General features: G+C 44.8%; 1 protein-coding gene and 1 pseudogene across 4 annotated transcripts in view; both read left to right on the forward strand.

The window, feature by feature from the left end:
- Window positions 1-8,501, forward strand: part of mmp16b (matrix metallopeptidase 16b (membrane-inserted)) — a 44,914-nt gene extending 36,413 nt beyond the window's left edge. For 3 of the 4 annotated variants that reach the window (XM_090182578.1, XM_090182577.1, XM_090182579.1), the window contains 3 exons: window positions 2,176-2,326; window positions 5,183-5,298; window positions 5,705-8,501. In XM_090182578.1, coding sequence (XP_090038704.1) covers window positions 2,176-2,326; window positions 5,183-5,298; window positions 5,705-6,072 — 635 coding nt within the window. In that variant the 3' untranslated portion in view covers window positions 6,073-8,501. The remainder of the gene's footprint in view (window positions 1-2,175; window positions 2,327-5,182; window positions 5,299-5,704) is intronic. The other variant, XM_090182580.1, reaches the window with a different exon arrangement.
- LOC149982113 (uncharacterized) lies at window positions 2,480-4,485 on the forward strand (annotated as a pseudogene).
- Window positions 8,502-12,034: the final 3,533 nt, after the last annotated feature.

Below are 12,034 nucleotides of genomic sequence, written 5' to 3' on the forward strand. Positions count from 1 at the left end.
TCCGACAGCTGACCGCATACCTCATATGCCATCCTCAAGTTGGAGGGATCTGAATTGAGTTCTCAGGTGGGGGTGGGGGTCATGAAGTTATAGCCCAGCAAGGGTCCTTCCGTTTAATCCAGATCCACTGGCTGCCTCTTTCAGCTGCTTGAGAAACTGCTCTGACGGTCTGCCGCAGAGCCTGTCCATGGATTCCAAGTTCTTTCAGCAACCTGATGGTGGAAGAAGCCACGAATCCTCTGCATCCCACTTCAACTGGCCAGACTTTTGCATTCCAGCCACGCTGAGTTGCGTCTGCTGCCAACTCTGTGTAACGCAGTTTCTTACGCTCGTAGGCCTCTTCAACAGAGTTTTCCCACGGGACTGTGAGCTCTATGATGTACACAGCCTTTCGTGAAGGGGACCAGAGTACCATGTCTGGCCTAAGGTTGGTAGAAGCAATCTCAGGTGGAAAAATTAGTTGCTGGCCAATATCGACAAGCATCTTCCAGTCCCGGGCCATGGCTAGGTGTCCAGTTTCTGGCTTTGTAGGAGGATACTTGGGCCTTTTCTGTCCCTCCCGGATGAATGTTGTTGTTTTGACGGGATTGCTTGTTTTTGGAGGTAATGAATTGGTTGCACTCCTCTTGGTCTCAAGTGCTGCAGCCAGGCTCTCGAGGACCTGTTTGTGCCTCCAGGTGTAGCGGCCTTGTGAGAGGCTGGTCTTGCAACCTGTCATTATATGCCTGAGAGCTGGAGCTGGAGCTGGGCAGAGGGGGCAGGTCGAGTCCTCGCCATATCATTGATGTAGATTTTTTGGTGATGGAAGCACATCATAAACAGCTCTTATGATGAAGCTGATGTTGCTTGCCTCCATTTGCCAAAGCTCACTCCAGTTGATCTTTCTCCTCTCCAGGCCTTCCCATCGCGTCCATTGCCCTTGTTTAGCAAGAGAGACAGCCTTTGCACTTCTTGCAGTCTCCTCCTGTCTGCGCACCTCCTCGACCACCAGCTTCCTGCGTTCAGATGTTGTTGCCTTATGGAACGTTGGTTTGCTTGCTGCCAGGCCAAAGCCTCCTCTTCCATGCTGGATATTCCCCACAATGTCTTGGTGTCTCAGGGCTGATGTTGCTTGCTGCACAGCCTTGGATGATGTCCATTTCCGTCCAGTTTGTAGGGGAGGTGCAGCCTTGCTAATGGTCTGGTCTTTAGAGTCCTTCAATGTCATCTGAAGTCTTACTTTAGAGCACTTGTACTCCTCCGTTAGACTTGTAAGAGGTAGTTCAAGGACCCCTTTGCCATAGAGGCCGATGTTACTCAAGCATCGTGGGACACCCAGCCATTTCTTCACGTATGAGGTAATGGTTCGCTCCATCTTCTCCACTGTTGTTATTGGGACCTCATAGACGGTGACTGGCCACATTACCCGGGGGAGAAGTCCAAACTGTAGGCACCAAAGCTTGAGCCTCCCAGGCAGTAGGGTCTTGTTGATGTTCTCAAGACCGTCGGCGATGTCCTGCCTTACTTGCTGCACTTGATCTTTATCCCGGAGGCTTTCGTTGTACCATCTACCCAGGCTCTTGATGGGTTGCTCAGACACCGTTGGTATCGGGTCATCTCCAATGCAGAACCTCAGAACACTATCTTCGCTTTAATATACTCACAATGCTATCTTAGCTCTAATATACTCACAATGCTATCTTAGCTCTAATATACTCACAACACTATCTTCGCTCTAATATACTCACAACAACACTATCTTCGCTCTAATATACTCACAATGCTATCTTAGCTCTAATATACTCACAATGCTATCTTAGCTCTAATATACTCACAATGCTATCTTAGCTCTAATATACTCACAATGCTATCTTAGGTCTAATATACTCACAATGCTATCTTAGGTCTAATATACTCACAATGCTATCTTAGCTCTAATATACTCAGAACACTATAGTAGCTTTAATATACTCACAACACTATAGTAGCTCTTTACATCTGTCTGAACGATGCTAATAAGGCCTTATTATTAGACTGAATTAAGCAGCTATACGGCAATAATGCTCATCATGTTACTGCAAAAAGCAAGGGCTATTTCCTAGCAAAAGTATAAAACATAATGCTTGGACCCAGGCTCTGTTTGTGATTACTGGACAAATATGATCACTGATCCATTTGTGACTGTGTTTGTTTTAGGAAACCGGTTCTGGGTGTTCAAGGACACTACTTTGCAGCCCACCTACCCTCAGGACATCTCTCTGTTTGGGAGTGGGATGCCCACCCAGAGTATAGAGACTGCTGTATGGTGGGAGGACGTAGCCAAGACATATTTCTTCAAGGGAGACAGGTCTGTTTGACCTTTTCATTTATCCATTACGATACATTGATTTTATCCAAAAGTGTAGCTGATTCTAGAATTTTCCATCTATCTGTTGCATTAAATTGGTTAGATTGTGAATTATAGGTTATACATGATACTGTATTAGTTTTGTCAATGACAATGATCACTGGCGTATCACTCACCCCCGCAGCCCCGGCAATGTGGGGGGCCCACGATCTCTGGGGTCCCCCTGGAGGTTGTGCCCCCTCCCCAGATAGCATAGGAACACGTCATAAGCATAGCAACATTTTTAGAATTACAGGAAATTAGCTTTAAATCTGAAAATAATTATAATCTCAGCCTCATGGCAAAATGTTATCTATGAGATTAGCTATGAATGTCACGCCCTGACCTTAGAGAGCTGTTTTATTTCTCTATTTGGTTAGGTCAGGGTGTGATGTGGGGTGGGCCTTCTATGTTTTGTATTCTATGTTTCTTTATTTCTATGTTTTGGCCGGGTATGGTTCTCAATCAGGGACAGCTGTCTATCGTTGTCTCTGATTTGGAATCATACTTAGGTAGCCCTTTTTCCCTCCTTTCAGTGTAGCTATTTGACTTTTGTTAGTGGCACTATAGCCCTGTTTCTTTGTTTGTTGTTTTGGTGGCGACATTTGAAATAAAGGGAAAATGTATGAACTTTGGTCCACTTCTTTCGACGGCCGTGACAGAACTACCCACCACAAAAGGGCCAAGCAGCGTAGTAAGGGGGACTCATGGACTTGGGAGGAAATCCTGGACAGTAAAGGACCCTGGAGGCAGGCTGGGGAATATTGTCATCCCAAGGAGGAGCTGGAGGCAGCAAAGGCGGAACAGCTACGCTACGAGGAGTTGGCTCAACAAGGCATGCACAAGAGGCAGCCCCAAAAAATGTTTGGTAGGAGGCACACGGGGAGATTGGCGGAGTTGGGTTATAGACCTGAGCCAACTCCCTGTGCTTACCGTGGCGAGCATCGTACTGGTCAGGCACCGTGTTATGTGGTGGAGCGCACGGTGTCTCCAGTGCACGTTCACAGCCCGGTGCTCTACCTTCCAGCTCCCTGAATCGGCCGGGCATCCAGCCAGGTCGGAGGGTGCTGGCTCAGCGCATCTGGCCGCCAGTACGTCTCTACGGCCAAGGATATCCTGCGCCGGCTCTGCGCACTGTGTCTCCGGTGCATCTGCACAGCCCAGTGCGTCCTGTGCCTGCGCCCCGCATGTGCCGGGCCAAAGTAACCATCCGGCCAGGACGGGTTGTGCAGGCTCTACGCTCGAGACCTCCAGTGCGCCTTCACGGCCCAGTGTATCCTGTCCCCGCTCCCAGAACAAGGCCTCCTGTATGTCTTCCCAGCCTGGTTAGTCCTGTGCCTGCTCCCAGAGCCAGGCCTCCTGTGTGTCTCTCCGGTCCAGTGATGATCCATGGCACGAAGCCTCCAGTGATGATCCATGGCAAGAAGCCTCCAGTGAGGATCCATGGCACGAAGCCTCCAGTGATGATCCATGGCACGAAGCCTCCAGTGATGATCCATGGCAAGAAGCCTCCAGTGATGATCCATGGCACAACGCCTCCAGTAATGATACATGGCAAGAAGCCTCCAGTGATGATCCATGGCACGAAACCTCCAGTGATGATCCATGGGACGAAGCCTCCAGTGATGATCCAAGGCATGAAGCCTCCAGTGAGGACTCATGGCACGAAGCCTCCAGCGATGGCCCCCAGTCCGGGGCCCGCAACAAGGGTTCCCAGTCCGGGGCCCGCGGCGAGGGTTCCCAGTCCGGGGCCCGCGGCGAGGGTTCCCAGTCCGGGGCCCGCGGCGAGGGTGCCCAGTCCGGGGCCCGCGGCGAGGGTGCCCAGTCCGGGGCCCGCGGCAAGGGTGCCCAGTCCGGGGCCCGCGGCGAGGGTGCCCAGTCCGAGGGTCCCCAGTCCGGGGCCCGCAGAGAGAGTTCACAGTCCAGGGTCGGCGGCGAGGGTCCCCACACCAGAGGCGCCACCAAAGTGGGGTGAGCCAGAGGTGGAACGGGGTCTACGTCCCGCACCAGAGCCGCCACCCCAGCTAGATGCCCACCTGGACCCTCCCCTATAGGTTCAGGTTTTGCGGCCGGAGTCAGCACCTTTGGGGGGGGGGGGGGGTGGTACTGTCACGCCCTGACCTTAGAGAGACGTTTTATTTCTCTATTTGGTTAGGTCAGGGTGTGATGTGGGGTGGGCATTCTATGTTTTGTTTTCTAGGTTTCTTTATTTCTATGTTTTGACCGGGTATGGTTCTCAATCAGGGACAGCTGTCTATCGTTGTCTCTGAATGGGAATCAGTGTGGGTAGTTGACTTTTGTTAGTGGCACTATAGCCCTGTAAGCTTCACGGTTGTTTGTTGTTTTGTTGGCGGCATTTGAAATAAAAGGAAAATGTATGCTCACCACGCCGTACTGTGGTCCACTTCTTTCCATGGCAATGAAACTTCAAATTTTTCTCTAAACTGTGGTACACCACTGACTGTGGAAAAAAGGCTAGCTGATATAAAGCTCACTGTGAGATGCTATAATTAGTACATGATTTACTGTATACTAACGTGACTCAAACATTTGGTGGATCTGTCATGATAGATGAAATCATGAGGTCCTAACCCTGTTGTGAGAGAAGATAAAATGCTTTGTCATCATTCTGTAGCAAACTGTTGCATATAAACATGACTTCATCCCTCTGGGTTTGACATAATTCAATTATCTTGATCCTAAACAGTTGTGTGTATGTATAGGATCATGAGATTATGTTGGTGCATGTGACTGTGTGTTTGTGTGTGTAGTCTTTCTGGATATTGACCGCAGTGTTTCTTTCCTACCTGGCATTAGATATTGGAGGTACAATGAAGACATGAGAAACATGGACCCTGGTTACCCCAAACCCATCACAGTGTGGAAGGGCATCCCTGACTCTCCTCAGGGAGCGTTTGTGGACAAGGCCAACGGTAGGCCATCCGTTCCTCCCTCTATACCCCTCAAACTCAACTCCAGACTTCAAAGCCAGTTCCATAGCATTTTTTTCATTGTTCCTCTCTAATCAGGGTCTAATTTAGACCTGGGAGACCAGGTGGGTGAAATTAATTATCAGGTAGGACAGAAAACCAGCAGACTCTGGATCTCGTAGGGTAAGAGCTGAATACCCCTGCTCTATATCATCCTTCATTTCTGCATCACATCTCTTTATAATGACTAAAATAGGCCTATTTTCTCTTTATATAGTCTACTTATGCCTTGCTTCTCAGTACAGAAAGTAAAGATTGGGTTATAAAACTAGCAAACCAAAGTTAAGGAGAAACTATTAGCTTGTATGAATGTTTAAATGTTGAGTTTTTTTCCTCCTCCTTTGAACAGGATTCACCTACTTCTACAAGGGGAAGGAGTATTGGAAGTTCAACAACCAGCGGTTGCGTGTGGAGCCAGGCTACCCCCGCTCAATCCTGAGGGACTTCATGGGCTGTGACGGCCTACCAGCTGACCCCGACTGGGACTGGAGCCCTCCGGAGGTGGAGGAGCGCCACTACGACAGCAGCAGTGGTGACGTGGACATCATCATCAAGCTGGACAGCACGGGGGGCACGGAGAAGGCCGTGGCTATCGCCATCCCCTGTATCCTGGCGCTGTGCATGATGGTTCTACTCTACACCGTCTTCCAGTTCAGGAGGAAGAGCACGCAGAGACACATACTGTACTGCAAGCGCTCCATGCAGGAGTGGGTCTGATCTAAACCAGAGAGGGGACTGGAACTGTAGAAGTGTATGGAACTCCCACTAGGCACTGTAGGGAAGAGTTATCAAACTCCTATTGTTCTGTAGTTGTTGAACTAAAGCCCTTCTGTGGATGGACAGTATATACAGTACAGTAGAGGAGTCCTCCTAACATGGTCAAAACAGTGCTTTGCCCTCTTTGTGACATGCAAGGTGGAGTGAAGCTAGCCCTCTCATTCAACACTATGAGGGACTGTGGCTGCCAAATCCAACTGAGAGGCTATCTTTGTGTACACTCAGTAGTTATTGGAGAAAGAGGAAAGTTGTGTGGGACCTATGTCTATCTCTGTCTCTGCACGCCCCTAACAAGCCCTTACTAACTACAGTAGAGTGGACCATTTAGTAATAGGCTACTACTTTTTATTTTCGTGTCCTAGTAAAGTTTGCCCAGACTCTGTGCTTTTTGATTGAATTATCTTTAAAAGATTAGTACTTGTGAGGTGGACTGTCTGATACCCAAACCAAATATGACCTTTGACCTATCTTCCTTTCCCAGAAAGGATTATGACTCTGGATTCTTTGTTGGGATGTTTAATTCTAATCCATGGATCTAGCATCATTGTGACATTCCATCACACTCACGTTTTCTTTGACCATGTCTTTTCCATATATGCCTGTGACCATCTGTCTGGTCTGGTCTGGTGTGCTCTGCTCTGCTCTAGTGTGCTCTGGTCTGGTCTGGTGTGCTCTGCTCTGATCTGGTGTGCTCTGCTCTGGTCTGGTGTGCTCTGGTCTGGTCTGGTGTGTTCTGGTCTGGTCTGGTGTGCTCTGCTCTGGTCTGGTGTGCTCTGGTCTGGTGTGCTCTAGTCTGGTCTGGTGTGTTCTGGTCTGGTCTGGTCTGGTGTGCTCTGCTCTGGTCTGGTGTGCTCTGGTCTGGTGTGTTCTGGTCTGCTCTCTGTCAAGTTTCACGTTTTATTTGTCACATGCACAAGTACAGTGAAATGCATAAATTGCCAGCCCTACCCAACAGTGCAGTATTTAATATCAAAATAGTATAACTAATAAAAAATACAATAAATAAAAAAATGTGAGAAATAAGAGAGGACGCTATATACAGGGTAAGTGCCAGTACCAAATTGACAATGTCTGTGGTCTAAGGGAAGCAGCAGCAGTTAAACAATTTAGGGGCGCACAAATACATTTAAGAGCACACAAAGACATTTAGGAGCACACAAAGACATTTAGGAGCACACAAAGACATTTAGGAGCGCAATAAAAAATATGAAGCCGTTTTCTTTTTAGTAATGATGCAAGCATGATGGTCATGAATCTGGTCTCAGTGTGTTCTCCATGGCACTCAGGGCCTGTGGTACAGTGAAGTAATCATTGCAACAATCATCATCTGGGTGATTTGTTTCTAGGTGCACTGGTGCTCCTCAATTAAAATTCCAGGTCGCACAGCCAAATATTTAGGCGTATATGCGAGTAAAATGGTCGCACTGTAGAGCTCTGTTATATCACGTTCCTCTCGACGTGTGAAATGACTCAGTATGTGAGATTCCCGGTGAATGTGAAAACATGTATTAGCATTTTTAGGGATTGAGTTTGCCACGTTTTTTGGTAAAACATTTTTTTTTTTTACTTAAAAAGGATATGGTCACTTATGAAATCAGGATGTTGAACTCTATATCAACAGCTATATCAATAATATATCTTAACCCTTCAAAATCATTATCAAACCATAAGACTAATGTGTAATAACATGTTATAACTATCTTATAACAACCTCAGTTAATTTCTCATTGTTGTTCTCCATGGATTGTTTAAAAGGGTCATAACGAATTGCTATTCATGAATTAAAGTACTGATGGTAATTGTAGTTTTGTATTTGATTTACATGGCAGAGACATACTTTTTTTCTAAACCATGTTAAATGTTCTGCTCCCCAGTCCTCTCCTCATTTGCAGGCCATTAAATATTATGTTCACATTAGAACGTCTCTGCCAAAGAGATATCTTTACTCTCTTCAAAAATGCAGTTTCTGTTGTTATTGCATTCTCATATGATTTCAGCCGGAAGAAGAAAGCTTGCCTGCCTTCCATGTTGTCCTACATGTCTTAATGGTAAGTGTGCTTGTGGTGAGGGTCTGAAAGACAGGTTTGAAAGCATGGCAGGGTTGGGGTCAAGTCCATGTCAATTCCTGAAGTATGCTGAAATTTAAATTCCAATTTTCATCAACGAGAATTTGGAAGTCAGTGTACTTCCTGAATGGACTGAATTAAATTGAAATAGAACCCAACTCTGAAGCAGAGCCAGTCAGGCTAGTTCAGTCAATACTGTATTTATTGGTGTATTTATTCCTCTGTGCTCATCAGCACCTTAATCTCGTTGCATTGTTCTGAGGGCAAGATAAAGTCTGTCAATAAAATGGATTTTAAAAAGCAGTGCCGTGTTTGGTCATCCTCGTGCTTGTTTTTTTGTTGGTTGTTTTTGGCATTGTACAGTAGAGTCACATCATTATTGTAAATGTTATTTTCATTTTAAGTGATTAAATCTAAGAAAATTATATTTCTAAGTTATCAAACAATAAAATACAGTATTAGTAGTATCAACAGAAATGATGATGAAATGAAATACAATGTTTGAAAGCAGGGAGCTCAAAAGAGAACATTTGAAAAGGGCAAAATCAAAAGGATGAATAGGATGTTTAATAAAAGACTTTGCCATTGAAGCCTGCACAGAGAATTCCATTAGTGTGAACAAAGGATCAGCATCAATGCCAAAACAAGCCAAGCACTATCACTTATAGTCAAATAACCTGAGATCTTCTTCACGAAGGACAAAAGGAAACGTTATAAAAATCAGGAGCATTAAAGGTTAAAACTGCCTGGCATGGTTGCCAGCTTTGTCTGTCGGTCTGGAAGTTGATAAGTGTTATCTTCACCAGCCTCTTGAGTGCCTCTCTCTCTTCTGCTTTGACACATGCTGTTAAGCCATTAGGGATCATTTGGAGTGCCATTAATGGAAGTGGGCAGAGGCCATTACACAGCATTCGATACAATGCTGAGAGTTTTCACTAAATGAGCTAATTGTAAAGTTACATAGAAAACAACACTGGAAAGGTACATCACCCTTGTCTCACGTACCCTTAATATACACAACAATCAATCCCTAATATATAAAAGACAATCACAATATAACACACAATAGGCACCAAAAGTCAGCCCATATGCTAAACTGTGCATGTTCTTCTCATCCACGTACTGTAGTCTTACAGCTCAGTGTTGAGACATGCTACTGTTTAGTCATTCTTTCAGTGAGAACTTGAAACCGACCATGAACTTCTTTGGAAGACTATTCCAAATAATGCCAGCTGAGTACAAAAAGGTTTCTTTCCCTGTACCACTCTTAAAAAGAATGGCAGCTGAGTACAAAAAGGTTTCTTTCCCTGTACCACTCTTAAAAATAATGGCAGTTGAGTACAAAAAGGTTTCTTTCCCTGTACCACTCTTAAAAAGAATGGCAGCTGAGTACAAAAAAGTTTATTTCCCTGTACCACTCTTAAAAAGAATGGCAGCTGAGTACAAAAAGGTTTCTTTCCCTGTACCACTCTTAAAAAGAATGGCAGCTGAGTACAAAAAAGTTTCTTTCCCTGTACCACTCTTAAATCTGAAAGGAACAATGGCTGTTTCACTCCTTCTATTGGAATAGTTACAGAGTTCCCTGACCAAGGTAAAGTAGTTACATAGGTAGCCTACTTGGGGACCATGAAATACAAGACACAATATAATCTGAGAGACTCTCCTTTGAGATTTCATAGTGGGAATGGTCAAGTTGAGTAAATAATTATATATTTTTTAAATAATTGATAAGTAGAAATACAGTGGGGCAAAAAAGTATTTAGTCAGCCACCAATTGTGCAAGTTCTCCCACTTAAAAAGATGAGAGAGGCCTGTAATTTTCATCATAGGTACACTTCAACTATGACAGACAAAATGAGAAAAAAAATCCAGAAAATCACTGTAGGATTTTTAATGAATTTATTTGCAAATTATGGTGGAAAATAAGTATTTGGTCAATAACAAAAGTTAATCTCAATACTTTGTTATATACCCTTTGTTGGCAATGACAGAGGTCAAAAGTTTTCTGTAAGTCTTCACAAGGTTTTCACACACTGTTGCTGGTATTTTGGGCCATTCCTCCATGCAGATCTCCTCTAGAGCAGTGATGTTTTGGGGCTGTTGCTGGGCAACACAGACTTTCAACTCCCTCCAAAGATGTTCTATGGGGTTGAGATCTGGAGACTGGCTAGGCCACTCCGGGACCTTGAAATGCTTCTTACGAAGCCACTCCTTCGTTGCCCGGGCGGTGTGTTTGGGATAATTGTCATGCTGAAAGACCCAGCCACGTTTCATCTTCAATGCCCTTGCTGATGGAAGGAGGTTTTCACTCAAAATCTCACGAGACATGTCCCCATTCATTATTTCCTTTACACGGATCAGTCGTCCTGGTCCCTTTGCAGAAAAACAGCCCCAAAGCATGATGTTTCCACCCCCATGCTTCACAGTAGGTATGGTGTTCTTTGGATGCAACTCAGCATTCTTTGTCCTCCAAACACGACGAGTTGAGTTTTTACCAAAAAGTTATATTTTGGTTTCATCTGACCATATGACATTATCCCAATCTTCTTCTGGATCATCCAAATGCTCTCTAGCAAACTTCAGACGGGCCTGGACATGTACTGGCTTAAGCAGGGGGACACATCTGGCACTGCAGGATTTGAGTCCCTGGCGGCGTAGTGTGTTACTGATGGTAGGCTTTGTTACTTTGGTCCCAGCTCTCTGCAGGTCATTCACTAGGTGTGGTTCTGGGATTTTTGCTCACCATTCTTGGGATCATTTTGACCCCACGGGGTGAGATCTTGCGTGGAGCCCCAGATCGAGGGAGATTATCAATGGTCTTGTATGTCTTCCATTTCCTAATAATTGCTCCCACAGTTGATTTCTTCAAACCAAGTTGCTAACCTATTGCAGATTCAGTCTTCCCAGACTGGTGCAGGTCTACAATGTTGTTTCTGGTGTCCTTTGACAGCTCTTTGGTCTTGGCCATAGTGGAGTTTGGAGTGTGACTGTTTGAGGTTGTGGACAGGTGTCTTTTATACTGATAACAAGTTCAAACAGGTGCCATTAATACAGGTAACGAGTGGAGGACAGAGGAGCCTCTTAAAGAAGAAGTTACAGGTCTGTGAGAGCCAGAAATCTTGTTTGTTTGTAGGTGACCAAATACTTATTTTCCACCATCATTTGCAAATAAATTCATTAAAAATCCTACAATGTGATTTTCTGGATTTTTTTTCCTCATCTTGTCTGTCATAGTTGAAGTGTACCTATGATGAACATTACAGGCCTCTCATCTTTTTAAGTGGGAGATCCTGCACAATTGGTGGCTGACTAAATATTTTTTTGCCCCACTGTATACAGTACATTGTATTCATATGGTTTGCAATATATATATATATATATATATATATATATATATATATGTATTTAGTCTTTCACAGCATGGCTCTGCGATACTATCGTATGAAAATACTGGGCTAGGACATTTCTGGGATGATGCACTATTTTTTGATACACATTGGAAATGTCTGATTTACCGACATCCGGCAGCCCATAGTCATCTGGATAGAGGACATGGAGGTAATCTGGAGACGTGGTTGACTGTTATCTTTAATGGAGAGGCTGATGTCAGAAAGACTAGTGTTTATTCAATTACTTGTAATGCTATACTGTTTTAAATTGTTTCAATTTAAGTTGTGGAATTGTGAGCGATAATTCTGGAGGATAGATTAAAGGTCCTGTGCAGTCAAAAACATGCTTTCCCTGTGAGTGTACAAACTGCTATTTTCATGATATACACTGATCAGGTGAAAGCTATGATCCCTTATTAATGTCACCTGTTAAATGTGTGTGCCATT

Source organism: Oncorhynchus mykiss, chromosome 8 (assembly GCF_057628025.1).
Source record: "Oncorhynchus mykiss isolate SJ-2025 chromosome 8, ASM5762802v1, whole genome shotgun sequence".
NCBI classification, from domain to species: Eukaryota; Metazoa; Chordata; class Actinopteri; order Salmoniformes; family Salmonidae; genus Oncorhynchus; species Oncorhynchus mykiss.